Genomic DNA, 14637 nt, shown 5'->3' with positions numbered 1-14637 from the left:
CCTCGCGGCGGTGTTGTCGGCGGCCCCAAGATGGCGGCGGTGGCGGCGGGCGCGGCGGCCCCTCAGCAGCCGCCGCCGCCTCAGCAGCCGCCGCAGCCGGCGGGAGGCGGCGGGAGCGGCTCTGGGGAGGCGGCGGGAGCCGCGGGTGGTGCCGGAGGCGGCGGCGGAGGTGCCGGAGGCGGTGGCGGCGCAGCCGGGCCTGCTCCGGGCTCGGGGTCGGGCGGCGGCGCGGCCGCGGGCGAGTCGTGGTACCTGGCGCTGCTGGGCCTGGCCGAGCATTTCCGCACGTCCAGCCCGCCCAAGGTGCGGCTGTGCGTGCACTGCCTGCAGGCCGTGCTGCCCCGCAAGCCCCCGGCCCGCATGGAGGCCCGCACGCACCTCCAGCTCGGCTCCGTCCTCTACCACCACACCCGCAACGGCGACCAGGCCCGCGGGCACCTGGAGAAGGCGGTGAGCGGGGCTGGGATGGCCCTGGGGGGCACGGGGGGCTTGGGAAGGGCGGAGCGGGGGCTGCCACTGCTTGGAGAAAGGGCTGGGGGTGGTGGGGACGGGGGTTTGGGCGCTTGGAGAAGGTAAAGAGTAGCGGGAGGGGCGGCCGAGGGGTCCTGGCAGCTGGAAAAGATGAGGAGCAGGGCAGGGGGCGGTGGGAGGCTCCTGGCACGGATGGGGAGGGTGTTAGTGCCAGCCTAACCCGCTGTGTTCTCTTGCAGTGGCTGATATCCCAGCAGGTATCCTTTTCCCAGGACCCAGGAAGGGCTCCAAGCTCCAAACAGCTCCAAGGAAACTCCCAAAACACCTCAAGGGCCTGGGGGTGGGGGCATGGAATGGGTGTTTTAGTCTGCTTCATCACAGAACCATGGAGTTTGGCTTGGAAGGGACCTTAAATTCCATCTCATCCCCATTTTCCTGAGGGTTTTTGGAGGCTTTGCTGCTGTTTTCCACACAGATTTTGTGGTTCCCTTAACCCTGGTGCCAGATCCCCCAGTTTGAAGATGTGAAGTTTGAGGCAGCCAGTTTGCTGTCGGAGCTCTACTGCCAGGAGGTGAGAGAAACCCCCCCAAAACCCCTCTGTGCCCCTCGAATTTGGGTTTCTCCAGTCCTGCCAAAATCCCAGATTCCTCCAGTCCATCCCAAATCCCAGATTTCTCCAATCCTATCCAACCCTACCTTGGACATTCCAAGGACGCAGCAGCCCCAGTCTTCTCCCATTTTATTTTTATTGCTTCCAACACTGTGATCCCTTCCTCCCAGCCCTCCCTGGAGGGTTCAGCGTGGTTTTCCAGGGAATTCCAGGGCTGTGGGATTCCGGGATGCGGGTTTGTGGTGACCGGGGGCGTCTGTGTTGCAGAATTCCGTGGACACGGCCAAGCCCCTGCTGCGCAAAGCCATCCAGATCTCCCAGCAGACTCCCTACTGGCACTGCAGGCTGCTCTTCCAGCTGGCTGTGAGTCCTTGGAGCAGCAATTCCTTGGGGGGAAAAATCCTGCAAAAATCCTGGCATTTTTTTTGGGATTCGTGGAGCAAATGCTGGATTTTCATGGCATTTGTTATTCCCATTTCAGCAACTGCACACGCTGGAGAAGGATTTGGTGTCAGCCTGCGACCTGCTGGGCGTGGGGGCGGAGTACGCGCGCGTGGTGGGCTCCGAGTACACCAGGTGACAGCGCTGCCCTGCTCAGGGATCCCTGCCTGGATTCCATGGGATTCCCTGCCCGGATTCCATGGGATCCCTGCTCGGATTCCATGGGATCCCTGCTCGGATTCCATTGGATCCCTGCCTGGATTCCCTGCCCAGATTCCATGGGATTCCTGCCCGGATTCCATGGGATTCCTGCCTGGATTCCATGGGATCCCTGCTCGGATTCCATTGGATCCCTGCCCGGATTCCCTGCCCAGATTCCCTGGGATTCCCTGCCCGGATTCCATGGGATCCCTGCTCGGATTCCCTGCCCGGATTCCATGGGATCCCTGCCTGGATTCCGTGGGGATCCCTGCCCGGATTCCCTGGGATCCCTGCCCGGATTCCCTGCCTGGATTCCATGGGATCCCTGCCTGGATTCCCTGCCTGGATTCCATGGGATTCCCTGCCCGGATTCCATGGGATTCCCTGCCCGGATTCCCTGCCCGGATTCCCTGCCCGGATTCCCTGGGATTCCCTGCCTGGATTCCCTGGGATTCCCTGCCTGGATTCCCTGGGGATCCCTGCCTGGATTCCCTGGGATTCCCTGCCTGAATTCCCTGGGATTTCATCTCTGAATTCCCTGGGATTCCCCGCCTGAATTCCCTGGGATTCCCTGCCTGAATTCCCTGGGATTCCCTGCCTGAATTGCCTGGGATTTCATCCCTGAATTCCCTGGGATCTCCTCCCCCAATTCCCCAGGAATTCCTATATCAATTCCCTTAAACCTCTTTTTCCCTCTGTATTTAGAGGGAGAAAAAGGCAGATTTTTTTTTTCCTGGTGTTTTTCTCTTTGTGGACGGAATAATTTCTTTTGGAATTTAACTTTATTTTCTTTCATTCCAGAGCCCTCTTTCTGCTCAGCAAGGGGATGGTGAGTGGAACTCTTTTAAAAATAAATTATTTCCTGTTTAATTGTAAATTCCAGAGGGTTTTTTTTTTATTTGTTGTTGGGAGGGTTGATCAGGATTCTTGAGGATAAATCCAGCTTTTTCCTCTTTTTTTTTTTCTGGGAAAAATAAAAGGATTGTTGCAAATTTTCACTGGAGCTTTTGTAACGAGGGATGGGAAAGCTGGTGGGGTGAAAGGGCTGTGGGAATCAGGTGAATATTCTGATGGGAATCCCTGGAATTGGGGGATCCCTGGAATTGTTTGCCTTGGTGGACCAAGGGACAGCTTCCACTATCCCAGGCAGCTCCAGCCGGGCTTTGGGCAATGCCAGGCTTGAGGCAGCCCCGTTTCTCAGGGGAATTGTCTCTCCCTGAGGGTTTATCCTGACACACGTCCCTGGGTTTTCCTTGGAATTGCAGCTGCTGCTGATGGAGAGGAAGCTGCAGGAGGTGCACCCGCTGCTGACGCTGTGTGGGCAGATCGTGGAGAACTGGCAGGGCAACCCCATCCAGAAGGAATCCCTCAGGGTCTTCTTCCTGGTCCTGCAGGTCACACATTACCTGGATGCCGGCCAGGTGCGTGCCACGTTCCAGCTGGGAGTTTGGGACGGGGATGTTCCATAAAAAATCAGCCCTGAGGGGATTTTTGGGGTTTTTTTGGTAATTGAAGCAAACTCCTGTTGGTTTTATTCCCAAATTCAACGGAAAGTGAGGAAATCACGTTAATTCGGAGATGTTGTCCATGGTATTTTTATATCCATACTGGTCTCTGTTGCTTCCCTGGTGTGTGGGAGGGAACAAAGGAATTTTGGGGGATTCTGGGGATATTTGGAGCATCCCTGGTGCCGTTCACCCCCATGAAGTGCTGGGGTCACCAGCCCTAAGCCAACCCCCTGAATTGGGGCATTAGCACTCAGCTGGGAGGCTCCCCTCTCCCGAGCTCCCCAGCAGTGGGGATGTGAGGAACCCGGGTGGTGTGTGCTGGCAGGTGAAGAGCGTGAAGCCGTGCCTGAAGCAGCTGCAGCAGTGCATCCAGACCATCTCCACCCTGCACGACGACGAGATCCTGCCCAGCAACCCCGCAGACCTCTTCCACTGGCTGCCCAAGGAGCACATGTGTGTGCTGGTCTACCTGGTGAGAGCTCCTTGCCCGCTAATTGCCAATTAACGAGGGGGCACGAGGGCTCTGGGGGCAGCAGGGATGGGGCCCGTGGCTGCTGCGGGCGGATTCTCCCTCAGCAACCCTGGGCTGATGCTGAGGGGGCAGCTCAGGGTGTGAGGAGATTGCAGCCTGGAAACGGGGATTAATTAATTGATTGTTAGATGGTTTATTAATTAGTGCCTGACTCAAATGGAAATGGAGTTGTCTGTACAAATCAGAGCCAGTTTGGCTTGATTTTATCAACTGTTTGGTGCTTTTATTTCCCCTCAATGTCCGTGGGGTGGTGCTGAGGGAGCTGCTCAGTGTGTGAGGAGATTCCAGCCTGGAAACGGGAATCAGTTGATAAATAATTAATTAACTGATTATTCAATACCCCAATCAATTGAAAATGGAGGTATTTGTACAAATCAGGCTACTTTGGCCTTTTTTTCTCAGCTGCTTGGTGCTGGTTCTGCCTCAGCTTCCAGGGGTGATGCTGAGGGGGCTGCTCAGTGTGTGTGGAGATTCCAGGCTGGAAATGGGAATTAATTAAATAATAACTCATTAATTGGTTAATTAATACCTGATTCAGATGAAAATTAAGTCATTTGTACAAAGCAGAACCACTTTGGCTTAATTTTATCAACATGAGAAGAGCTGGGCTTAGAATTGCTGAAGGAATTCGTTCCATTTCTTGGAGATGATTCCAATCCTTGGTAAAAAGTCTGGGATTCGAGGAATTCTGTGAATTCCCAGCCCTTCCCTCTCTGCACAGATAAATTTTGGGAATCATGGAATAGCTGGGGCGGGAAGGAGCTTTGAAATCATCCATTCCCAGCCTCTCAGTCTCACCTCCCACTGTCCTGGGGCGCTCCAGGACCTTTCCAGGGATTTCTGCCGTGGGGATTGCGTCCAGGGGAATTGCTGAGGGGGATAATCCTTGCTGTGCTTCCCTGCAGGTGACAGTGATGCATTCCATGCAGGCAGGCTACCTGGAGAAGGCCCAGAAGTACACGGACAAAGCCCTCATGCAGCTGGAGAAGCTCAAAAGTAAGGAAGAAGGGCTTGGAATTCATTCAGCTGCATTCCAGGGAAATCTTGGGAAATCCCATTATTTATTCCTCATTTAAACCCATCCCACAGCCTTCTTGAGCTGCTGGGTCAGCCTAAAACTAAAACTAAGATTAAACCCTGCTTTTAAGGCTGGGTGGTGGCTTTGGAGTACAAATTCAACTTTTTGGGGGTTTTTTTTTGGATGTGATTTGAATAATTCCATAAATCCCTGACGGAATTGCTCCTGCTCCTTCCCCAGTGCTGGACTGCAGCCCCATCCTGTCCTCATTCCAAGTGATTTTGTTGGAACACATCATCATGTGCAGGCTGGTCACGGGACACAAAGCCACAGCCCTGCAGGAGGTAACGTGGGGATCCCAGCATTTCCCGGCTGGGAATGGCTCCCAAAAATGGGAATGTTCTGCAGGAACAGCCTCCAAAACGTGGGAATTGCAGTTCTGGGCTCAGGTGGGAATTCCTGCTGGGTTATTCATGGATGCAGCCGGCCTTGGCGGGGCTCAGGACCTGGGAAATGTGGGATTGGCTCACCTGGAATGTTCATTTAAGGGCACTTTGGGATTGATCGTGGGATAATCAGTGACTGGTTGGATCCACACCTTCCTGGGGGTGATTCCAGGCTGATTCCAGTGGGTTTTTTCCCATTCCATCAATTCCAGAGTGGCTCCTTCCTCTTCAGGTTCCTGCCTTGTCCAGATGCTTCCCAGTTTTTCACATTCCTGCTTTTCCTCCTCTTCCCTGTTGATTTGGGTTGTTCCAGAGGAAACTGCACTTTTTTTTTTTTTTTCTGTTTTTCCAATAATTTTAAAATCCAGGGAATCCATCCTGGGCCTGGATCATCCAATCCCTGCTGTCAGCTTTACTGGGAATGTGCTGGGAATGGCAGGGATTCAGCCTCCTGCTTCAGTCTCCTGAAACTCACCCCAATCCCAGATTTTGGGAGGTTTTATCCCACTTTCCCTGGAGCGTTTCGGGAGGGATCCGTGGCTGTGAATCCCAGGGGTGGAGGAAACCCTTCCAAAGCAGCTGGAATGTGGGAGGGATGTGAGGAAATCCCTTTTCCTGTGCTGGCAGCACACCCAGCCTCCCCTTTCATCCAGGACTGCAGATCCCTGCGTCCGTGAGGGGTGCAAGGAGGGGATTTGGGGCGTAAAACTGAGGGAAAAGGGTCAAAAGTGGGGAATTGTGTTCCTGCCCAGATCTCCCAGGTCTGCCAGCTGTGCCAGCAGTCGCCCAGGCTCTTCTCCAACCACGCTGCCCAGCTGCACACGCTCCTGGTGAGTCTGGGGTCACAGCTGGGAATTGTGCATCCCCCCGGAATTCCGGAGATTCCCTGGGAATGACAGAGCTGCACCCTGCGCTGCTGGGGGAGCTCATCCCCACCTTGGAAGCCTGTGGGAGCAGAATTCCAAGATGGCTTGGGCGGGCAGGGGCGCTTCCCACTCTCCTAAGTTGCTCCAGCAATTCCTGGAGAGAAAAAATCCCACTTTTCTGTGGAGAAAATTCCTGGGATTTGGCTTTTCCTGGAAGTTTTTGACATCCAGGCCTTGTCTGGCAGCAGTTCCTTCATGAAGGGAGGGGAATTTGGGAGGAATCAGCTGGAAAAGGGGAAATCCAGGGATTTCAATTGTGCCCACTGGAGATGGCTTTATGTGGGAATTATAGAAGGCGAAAGGTTTTCGGAGGGAATACTGAATTTTCCACAATTTTAATAAAGATTTTTTAGCTAAATTAAGCTTTTTCCCCGGGAATAATTTATTTTAAAGGATATTTTGTGGAAATTCCTTATTTTCCCCACACCTGAGACTCGTTGCTCCCTTTTTCCTGCTGTTATCCCAATATTTCCATGGATTTGGGAATGTTTTGGGCTGCATTCCCAAAAATACCCTTTCTTTTCCAGGGTCTCTACTGCATCTCTGTCAACTGCATGGATAATGCAGAAGCACAATTCACTACAGCACTGAGGGTGAGATTTTATTCCCAAATTTTCTCCTGGAAACTTAAGGATGGCAATTTGAATTTGGAAGGGAAACCTTCCTTAATTCCATTATTTATTAACAATTTTCATTGGATCGGGGCGGGGGGGGGGGCGGATTTTTAACATCAAAATATCAACGTGTGACTTTTTTAGCCAGGATTTTTTAATGGGAACGAGCAAATGGTGAGGAAAAGAGTGAAATATTTGGGAATTTTCTCCTTTCCAGCTCACAACCCACCAGGAGCTGTGGGCGTTCATTGTCACCAACCTGGCCAGCGTCTACATCCGGGAGGGGAATCGGCACCAGGAGGTGAGCTGGGCTCTCCCTGATCCTGCTTTTCTGTGCAGAAAATCCCTGGGAATTCCCTTTTCCGGGGTGTTTTTGCCATCAGGGCCTTGCTGGCAGAATCTCATTCATCAGGGATTGAGAAATCCCAGTTTTCTGTGGAGAAAATCCCTGGGATTTGCCTTTTTCTGGGTGTTTTTGCCATCCAGGCCTTGCTGGCAGAATCTCATTCATCAGGGATTGAGAAATCCCAGTTTTCTGTGGAGAAAATCCCTGGGATTTGCCCTTTTCCTGGGTGTTTTTGCCATCCAGGCCTTGCTGGCAGAGTTTCATTCATGAGGGGAGTGGGAAATCCCAACTTTCTGTGGAGAAAATTCCCGGGATTTGCCTTTTTCTGGGTGTTTTTGCCATCCAGGCCTTGCTGGCAGAGTTTCATTCATGAGGGGAGTGGGAAATCCCAACTTTCTGTGGAGAAAATTCCCGGGATTTGCCTTTTTCTGGGTGTTTTTGCCATCAGGGCCTTGCTGGCAGCAGCTCCTTCATGCGGGGAGCAAAAAATATCCTTAAAATTTGTGAATTCTTTGGTTAAATTCTGGTTTTCATTAATCAAATCCGATACCAAATTCATTATCAGATCCACCAGCTCCAAGTTTTCTGTGGGAATACAATTATCCAGGAAATGCTGTGGAATTGGAAGAGATTTGGGATAAAACTTGGATTTTTGGGATCAAAACAAGCCTAAAATTCCCAATATTGGGATAAACATGGGCTGGTTTGGGTGGAATTTCACTGTTTTGATGTTGATTTTTCCTTGGAAAATCGATTTTTCCTTTTCCTCTCCCACTTTCCAGCTTTACAGTTTATTGGAAAGGATAAATCCCGACCACAACTTCCCAGTGAGGTGAGAATTCCCAAAAATCCCAACATTCCGGGCTGGGAATGACAGATTTCCAGCAGGATTTTCAACAAATTAGGGGAAAAAAATCCAACCTAACTCCAAGGGGAAACTTGGGAGGATTTTGGGGTGAAGTTCCTGGGAGTTTGGGTGGGATCCTGAGGTATCCATGGTTTTTTTTCCATAGTTCTCACTGTCTGCGGGCTGCAGCCTTCTACATCCGAGGGCTCTTCTCCTTTTTCCAGGGAAGATACAACGAGGCCAAGTGAGTCCAAGCCATGGGGAAAATGTGGGAAAAATGTGGGGAAAATGTTGGAAAAGTCACCCTGGCTTTTCTGGGATGGGAGTGGGAACGCCCAGGCTTTGTGTCCATCCCATTCCCACGGATTTCCTCTGGAATGTGGCGGGGCTTGAGCCCTTTCCTTGGGAATCCTCGGGAATCGTTCCCTGCAGTCCTTGGGAATACCTGAGAACCTGGGACTGTTACTCTCTGGAACCTCGAGGAACCCTTGGGAATTTTGGGCATTTTATTCCCTTCAATTCCAGGGAATCCTTGGGATCTCGTTCCCCGGAATCCTTGGGAATTTTGGGCATTTTATTCCCTTCAATTCCAGGGAATCCTTGGGAATTTTGGGCATTTTATTCCCTTCAATTCCAGGGAATCCTTGGGATCTCCTTCCCCGGAACCCTTGGGAATTTTGGGCATTTTATTCCCTTCAATTCCAGGGAATCCTTGGGAATTTTGGGCATTTTATTCCCTTCAATTCCAGGGAATCCTTGGGATCTCCTTCCCCGGAATCCTTGGGAATTTTGGGCATTTTATTCCCTTCAATTCCAGGGAATCCTTGGGATCTCGTTCCCCGGAATCCTTGGGAATTTTGGGGTTTGAATCCCAAGGAAGCCCTGGGAATCTCCTGCCTCCCGTTCCTTCCCATCCCAGGGATCTGCCCCTTCCAGGGGCCCAATCCAGGAGAAAGCCCAGGAATTCCCTTTCTCTGAGCTCCTTTCTCCCAGCTGCTGCCCCTCCATCCGTGCAGGAGTCAGCCCAGGCTGCTGGGGGTGGGCTCCAATCCCGATTTTCCCGTTTTTCCCGTTTTTCCAGGCGTTTTCTGCGGGAGACGCTGAAGATGTCGAACGCCGAGGACCTGAACCGCCTGACCGCCTGCTCGCTGGTGCTGCTGGGCCACATCTTCTACGTGCTGGGCAACCACAGGGTGACTGCAGAGCCCTCCCCACCCTGCGTCCTGCAAGGGGCATTCCCAGAGAAAATCCCCAAAAAAATCCCGAAGGAAATCGGGATATGGGTGGAAATAATGGGATTTTTATGGGTTTTTTTAGTGCTGTCGCATCAAAAATCGGGATTTTCTTCCCTCTGGATCATCCAAATCCCTGCCAGTCCCAAGAATTCTGAAATTGGCATTCCCAGAACTGATCCCCAAAAACATCCCGACTGAAATCGTGGAATCCTTGGGAATCCATTGCCCTACAATCCCAAGGAATCTTCAGGAATCTTGGGGTTTTATTCCTTTCAATCCCAGCAAATCCTTGGGATCTGATTCCTTTCCATCACAGGGAATCCCTGGCGGTCTTGGGATTTTATTCCCTTGCACACCATGGATTCCTTGGGAATTTTGAGATTTTATTCCCTTCAATCCCAAGCAATCCTTGGGAATCTTGAGCGTTTTCCTGCCTTCCACACAAAAATCCAATTTCCCACCGGGAACTTTGCATCTTTTCCACTCAATCCGTGCTGGAAAGGGCAGGGAAAAAAAAATCCCCAAATGCCAATTTTCCCCTTTGCCGTTTCCCTAGGAAAGCAACAACATGGTGGTGCCAGCCATGCAGCTGGCCAGCAAGATCCCAGACATGTCCGTGCAGCTCTGGTCCTCTGCCCTGCTCCGGGGTAAATGTGGGAGCTGGGAGCAGCCTGGGGGAGCGTGGGGAACGGGAACGGGCAGCTCCAGTGGTTTGGTGTCCATAAAAAACTGGGATGGAGCCTCTGGGAGGCTCTAGAGGAAACGTGGGGATTATCCCAAGGGTCTGGGGAATGGGAATGGGCAGCTCCAGGGGTGATTCGGGATCAGGGATTGTCCTGGAAAACCTGGAAACAGCCTCGGGGAGGGTGGGAATGCCAAGGGGAGCCTGGGGCTGATCCCAGGGCTGGGAATGTGCAGGCCCAGGAGCTGATCCCAGAGCGGGAAGGGGCTCCAGGAGAGCTGGAGAGGGCTTGGGATAGGGCATGGAGGGATGGGAATTCCAGGGGAATGGATTTGGGATAGGGCATGGAGGGATGGGAATTCCGGGGGAATGAGGATTTTGGGAGAGGGCATGGAGGGATGGGAATTCCAGGGGAATGGATTTGGGATAGGGCATGGAGGGATGGGAATTCCGGGGGAATGGGGATTTTGGGATAGGGCATGGAGGGATGGGAATTCCAGGGGAATGGATTTGGGATAGGGCATGGAGGGATGGGAATTCCAGGGGAATGGATTTGGGATAGGGCATGGAGGGATGGGAATTCCAGGGGAATGGATTTGGGATGGGAATGAGGATTTTGGGAAGGAATTCTTGCTGGGACGGTGGGGAGGGAATGGGCTGGAATCCCAAGAATTCCTTTGGAAAAGGGAAAGATTCAGGATCTCTGTGGAACTTCTGGGGCAGATTTTGCCTCCAGCTGAGGCAATTTTGGGATCTTATTCCCTGCTATCCTAAGGAGTTCTTGGGAATTCGGGGATTTTATTCCCTACAATCCCAGGGAATCCTTGGGATGTTTTGGTGCAGACCCCAGCCCCGGGGAGGATTTTTGGGATGAATCCCAGGATTTCTCTGCCCTTTCCAGACCTGAACAAGGCGTGTGGCAATGCCATGGACGCCCACGAGGCCGCCCAGATGCACCAGAACTTCTCCCAGCAGCTGCTCCAGGACCACATCGAGGCCTGCAGCCTCCCCGAGCACAACCTGATCACGGTCAGAGCCCAGAATTCCCAGAATTCCCAAAATTCCCAAAATGGCCCGTGGCAAAAAGGACCCTCCTCATTTTTATACTTTTTTCTAAATGTTGTTTCTTCAGTGCTGTCGCATCCAAAGTTTTGGATTTTCCTCCCTCTGGATCACCCAAATCCCTCCCCAGCCCTTGGAATCCTGCAATTGGCATTCCCAGAAAGAAATCCCTCAAAAATATCCCAAAGAAAAGCAGGATAAGGGTGGGAATGGGATTTTTGAAGGGTTCTTTAGTGCTGTCACATCAGAAGTTGAGATTTTCTTCCCTCTGGATCATCCAAATCCTTCCCAGTGGGATTTTGGCTTTGAAATCCCCAAAAAAACCCTGGAAAACCAAATCCCAGCAGGGTTCCCTGGTGGAATTTGGGATTCCCTGGGAATTCCATGATCCTGAGGGAATTTTTCCCATTTTTCCTGGGATTTTGGCTTCGAAATCCCAAATAAACCCCTGGAAAACCAAGTCCCAGCGGGATGAGGGGTTGGGATTGGGGATCCCTGGGGCGGGGAGGGTTTTCCTGGGAATTCTGAGATGCTGAGGGAATTTTCTGGGAATTTTTCCCGGGATTCTGATCCCGTGTTTCCCTTGCAGTGGACGGATGGACCTCCCCCAGTCCAGTTCCAGGCCCAGAACGGCCCCACCACCAGCCTGGCCAGTCTGCTGTGAATTCCAGGAAAACTCCAGGAAAACTCCTGGAAAAAAATAATCCAGGAAAACTCCAGGATATCCACCAACAATATCCCGGGAGGGGGAAAAAAAAAGAAACGTCAAAAACTTGGGAAAAGAAACAAAAAAAAGTCCATGGAAAAGCTTCCGAATTCCCTCTGGTAGTGAGAAAAACCCAGGAATTTTCCAGGGATTCCCAGAGCCTCCGGAGCTGCTTTTCCAGGTGGGAATGTCCAGGTGAACCCCAAGGTTGGATCCTGCCGGGAATTGCCAGGAAAGGCTGGGAATCCTCGGGGATGAGGGGATGAGGAAATCATGGATTGGATTCCCAGCTGGAATTCCCCGAGGGGAAGTTCCCATTTTTTTGGGAAGGAGGAATTCCAGGATTTCCTGGGCCGTCCCTCCCGCAGCCACAGCTCTCCCCACGCCGTTGGGACCGGGACAAAGCCGGAGTTTTCCTGCCGATCCCAAATTCTTCCAGGCTGAAGGCACCACCTGTGCCTTAAGGATTCCCAAATCCTGGGGATAAACCCCAACCCAGAGGTTTGGGATGGAATTCCAGCCTTGCCCTCGGCGCAAAGTTCCCTTTGCCAGGTTAAATTCCCTGGGTTTAGCCCACTGTTCCTTTGGATCTCCTAGAAATCTGGGAATGCTGAATCCCAGAAAAAAGCTGGAAGTTTTTCCAGGATCCCAGCAGTGCCTGGGGTGGAACTGAGCTGTTTTTCCCAGTTGGAATTTCTCCAGATTTCTGGGAAAGGGGGAGGGAAGAGAACTCTGGAATTCTTGGAGAGAGGAAAACCAAAGCCCTGGAACTGCCAGGGATTTTTGGGGATTTTTAATCCCACCTGGCTGGGAAGGAACCTTAAAATTCCCTTAAAATCCCTTTAAAATTCCCTCATTCCCATCATTTTTTTCTTCCCAAATCTCATCTTTTTCCAGAGCAAGGAATTTTTTTTCCACCCAGATTCCTCAATTTTTCCCTCTGGAATTCATTCCAGGGATGAGGCCTTTTTGTCCCATTCCCAAAAAAAATTGGATTTTCCAGGGTTTTTTTCCTATGGAAATCCTGGTCCTGGGTCTGCAAAGGACCTGGAAGTTTTGGGGATTGAGAGTTTTCATTCTGGATTTTTTTTTTTGGGATTAAGGAAAATCCTTGGTGCCATTGGAACTCAAAAAAAAACAGGGAAAAAAAATCCCCCAAAATTCCCAAATCCAGGGATTTTCCAGCCTGAATCCGGGGCTGCAATTCCCATGGGAAATTCCAGTGGCTCCTGGGGTTTTTTTGGGATATTTGGGATCCCACTGAGCCAGAGCCATCCCAGGAATTTTGGGATCTGGGGATTTTCATCAGGAACTGGGGCAGCTTTCCCAGTTTTGGACTTTTTCGGGAAGCACACTCCCAGTTTTTATTTCCTCTGGGGTGCAACAATTCCCTGGAATCTTTTTCCTTGGAATTTTCCTGGCTTGGGAAAGGCTGAAATCCCCAAATCCCAGCCAGGAAATCCAAATTTTCCTTTCTAACTCCATAATGTTCCAGAAGATTCTGGAATTTCAGGCCCAAGTCAGATCCAGCTTGGAATTTTGGGTTCAAATTCCCAAATTTTGGGCTGGAAAAGCCTCGGGATGATCCCAATCCCAGGGCAGGGACACTTCCACTATTCCAGGCTGCTCCCACCTGCATTTGAGCACTTCCAGGGCAGCCAAATCCCAAAAACTTTGGGAAAAACCCAGAAAAAAATGGGGAAAAAATGGGGAAAAATCCCAATTCCGGAGAGCTGTGGTTGGGGCTGAGCCTTGGGAATTCCCCAGTGGGAAAAGAGCCTTTCCCACCCCCCGGAGACGCCGAGGAAGGAGCAGAATTCCCAAAAATTCCCCAAAATTCCCAATTTTCCGCCTTCGATCTCCCGTGAAAATCCATCAAAATCGGTGAAACAGCCGGAAAATCCCTTGGGAATCCTGGGGGGGTTGGTGTGGGAGCTCGGAGCTGATCCCGGCTCCTGAGGGCTCCTCCCGCCGCCGGAATTCCCAAATCCCCAAATTCCTGGCGGAAATTCCAATGTACAGAGCTTTTTACCATTGTATATTAAATTATTTAATAGCTTTTTGTGGCAGCTTTTCCTTCTTTTTTTTTTTTTTTTTTAATGGAGCAGAGCTGGGAAGGAGGAGCTGAAATTCCTTGGAATTTTGAAAGAAAAGAGGAAAAAGGGAAACCAAACCTGTGGGATTAAATCCCTGCGGGAACGATCCCAAATCCCACCGGGAATGATCCCAAGGGTTCAATCCCAATGGGAGTGATCCCAAATCCCAGGATTAAATCCGTGCAGGAATGATCCCAAATCCCATCAGGAATGACCTCAGATCCCACCAGGAATGATCCCAGATCCCACCGGGAATGATCCCAGGGTTAAATCCCAATGGGAATGACCCCAGATCCCACCGGGCCTGATCCCGGCGGAGCAGCCGGACCGGACCGGGCCGCTCTGACCCAGATCAGCTCCGGAGTCACCGAGCGGGGCCGGCCCCTCCTCATGCCCGGCACGGGGCCCTGGCCCTGCCCCCGGGGCCGCTCCCGCCGCGAGTCCCGGGCCTCAGCCGGCCCGGCCGCCACCCCGCCCGCAGAACCGGCTCCGCCGGCCGCGGGGCCTCCCCCGCTTCCTGCCGCCGGCCCCCCCTATCTGCGGCCCCAGCGCGGCCTGCGCGGGCGGATAAGGGCGGCGGGACCGGCCCCTCCCCGCGCCGCCATCACCTCAGCCGGCCCCGGGAGGAGCCAGCGCGGCCCGGCCCCGGGGGAACCGCCGCGAGCCGCCGGGCCCGGCCCGCCGCGCCGCCCCCTGCCCGCGGGCCGCACCCTCATTGGCTGCTCCTGGGTGAACCCTGTATACTATTGGATGTTTCAGCTATCAATCAAATTTAGACCACGCCTCTCTCCTCCCTCACAGCAGGGCCGCGGCGCGCACCACGGGGTCGCGCCGCTGATTGGTCAATATGACCGTCGATCAAAAACAAACCGCGCCTTTTCATCACTGCTTACTAC

At 52.4% G+C, this 14637-nt stretch overlaps 1 protein-coding gene across 1 annotated transcript; it reads left to right on the top strand.

The window, feature by feature from the left end:
• On the top strand, positions 1 to 13705 carry MAU2 (MAU2 sister chromatid cohesion factor). Its single transcript, XM_054650004.2, has 19 exons — positions 1 to 450; positions 711 to 728; positions 977 to 1042; positions 1349 to 1444; positions 1563 to 1657; positions 2525 to 2552; positions 2989 to 3144; positions 3557 to 3703; positions 4669 to 4759; positions 5022 to 5125; positions 5980 to 6057; positions 6681 to 6746; positions 6985 to 7068; positions 7896 to 7945; positions 8127 to 8204; positions 9042 to 9153; positions 9752 to 9842; positions 10779 to 10906; positions 11529 to 13705. The coding sequence occupies exons 1-19, from the start codon at positions 31 to 33 to the stop codon at positions 11601 to 11603; spliced, it is 1983 nt and encodes a 660-aa protein (XP_054505979.1). The 5' UTR covers positions 1 to 30; the 3' UTR covers positions 11604 to 13705.
• Positions 13706 to 14637: the final 932 nt, after the last annotated feature.

Source organism: Agelaius phoeniceus, chromosome 29 (assembly GCF_051311805.1).
Source record: "Agelaius phoeniceus isolate bAgePho1 chromosome 29, bAgePho1.hap1, whole genome shotgun sequence".
In the NCBI taxonomy this organism is placed as follows: domain Eukaryota; kingdom Metazoa; phylum Chordata; class Aves; order Passeriformes; family Icteridae; genus Agelaius; species Agelaius phoeniceus.
The sequence above is the reverse complement of the archived record's forward strand: the minus strand, read 5'-3'. Positions and strand labels throughout refer to the sequence as shown.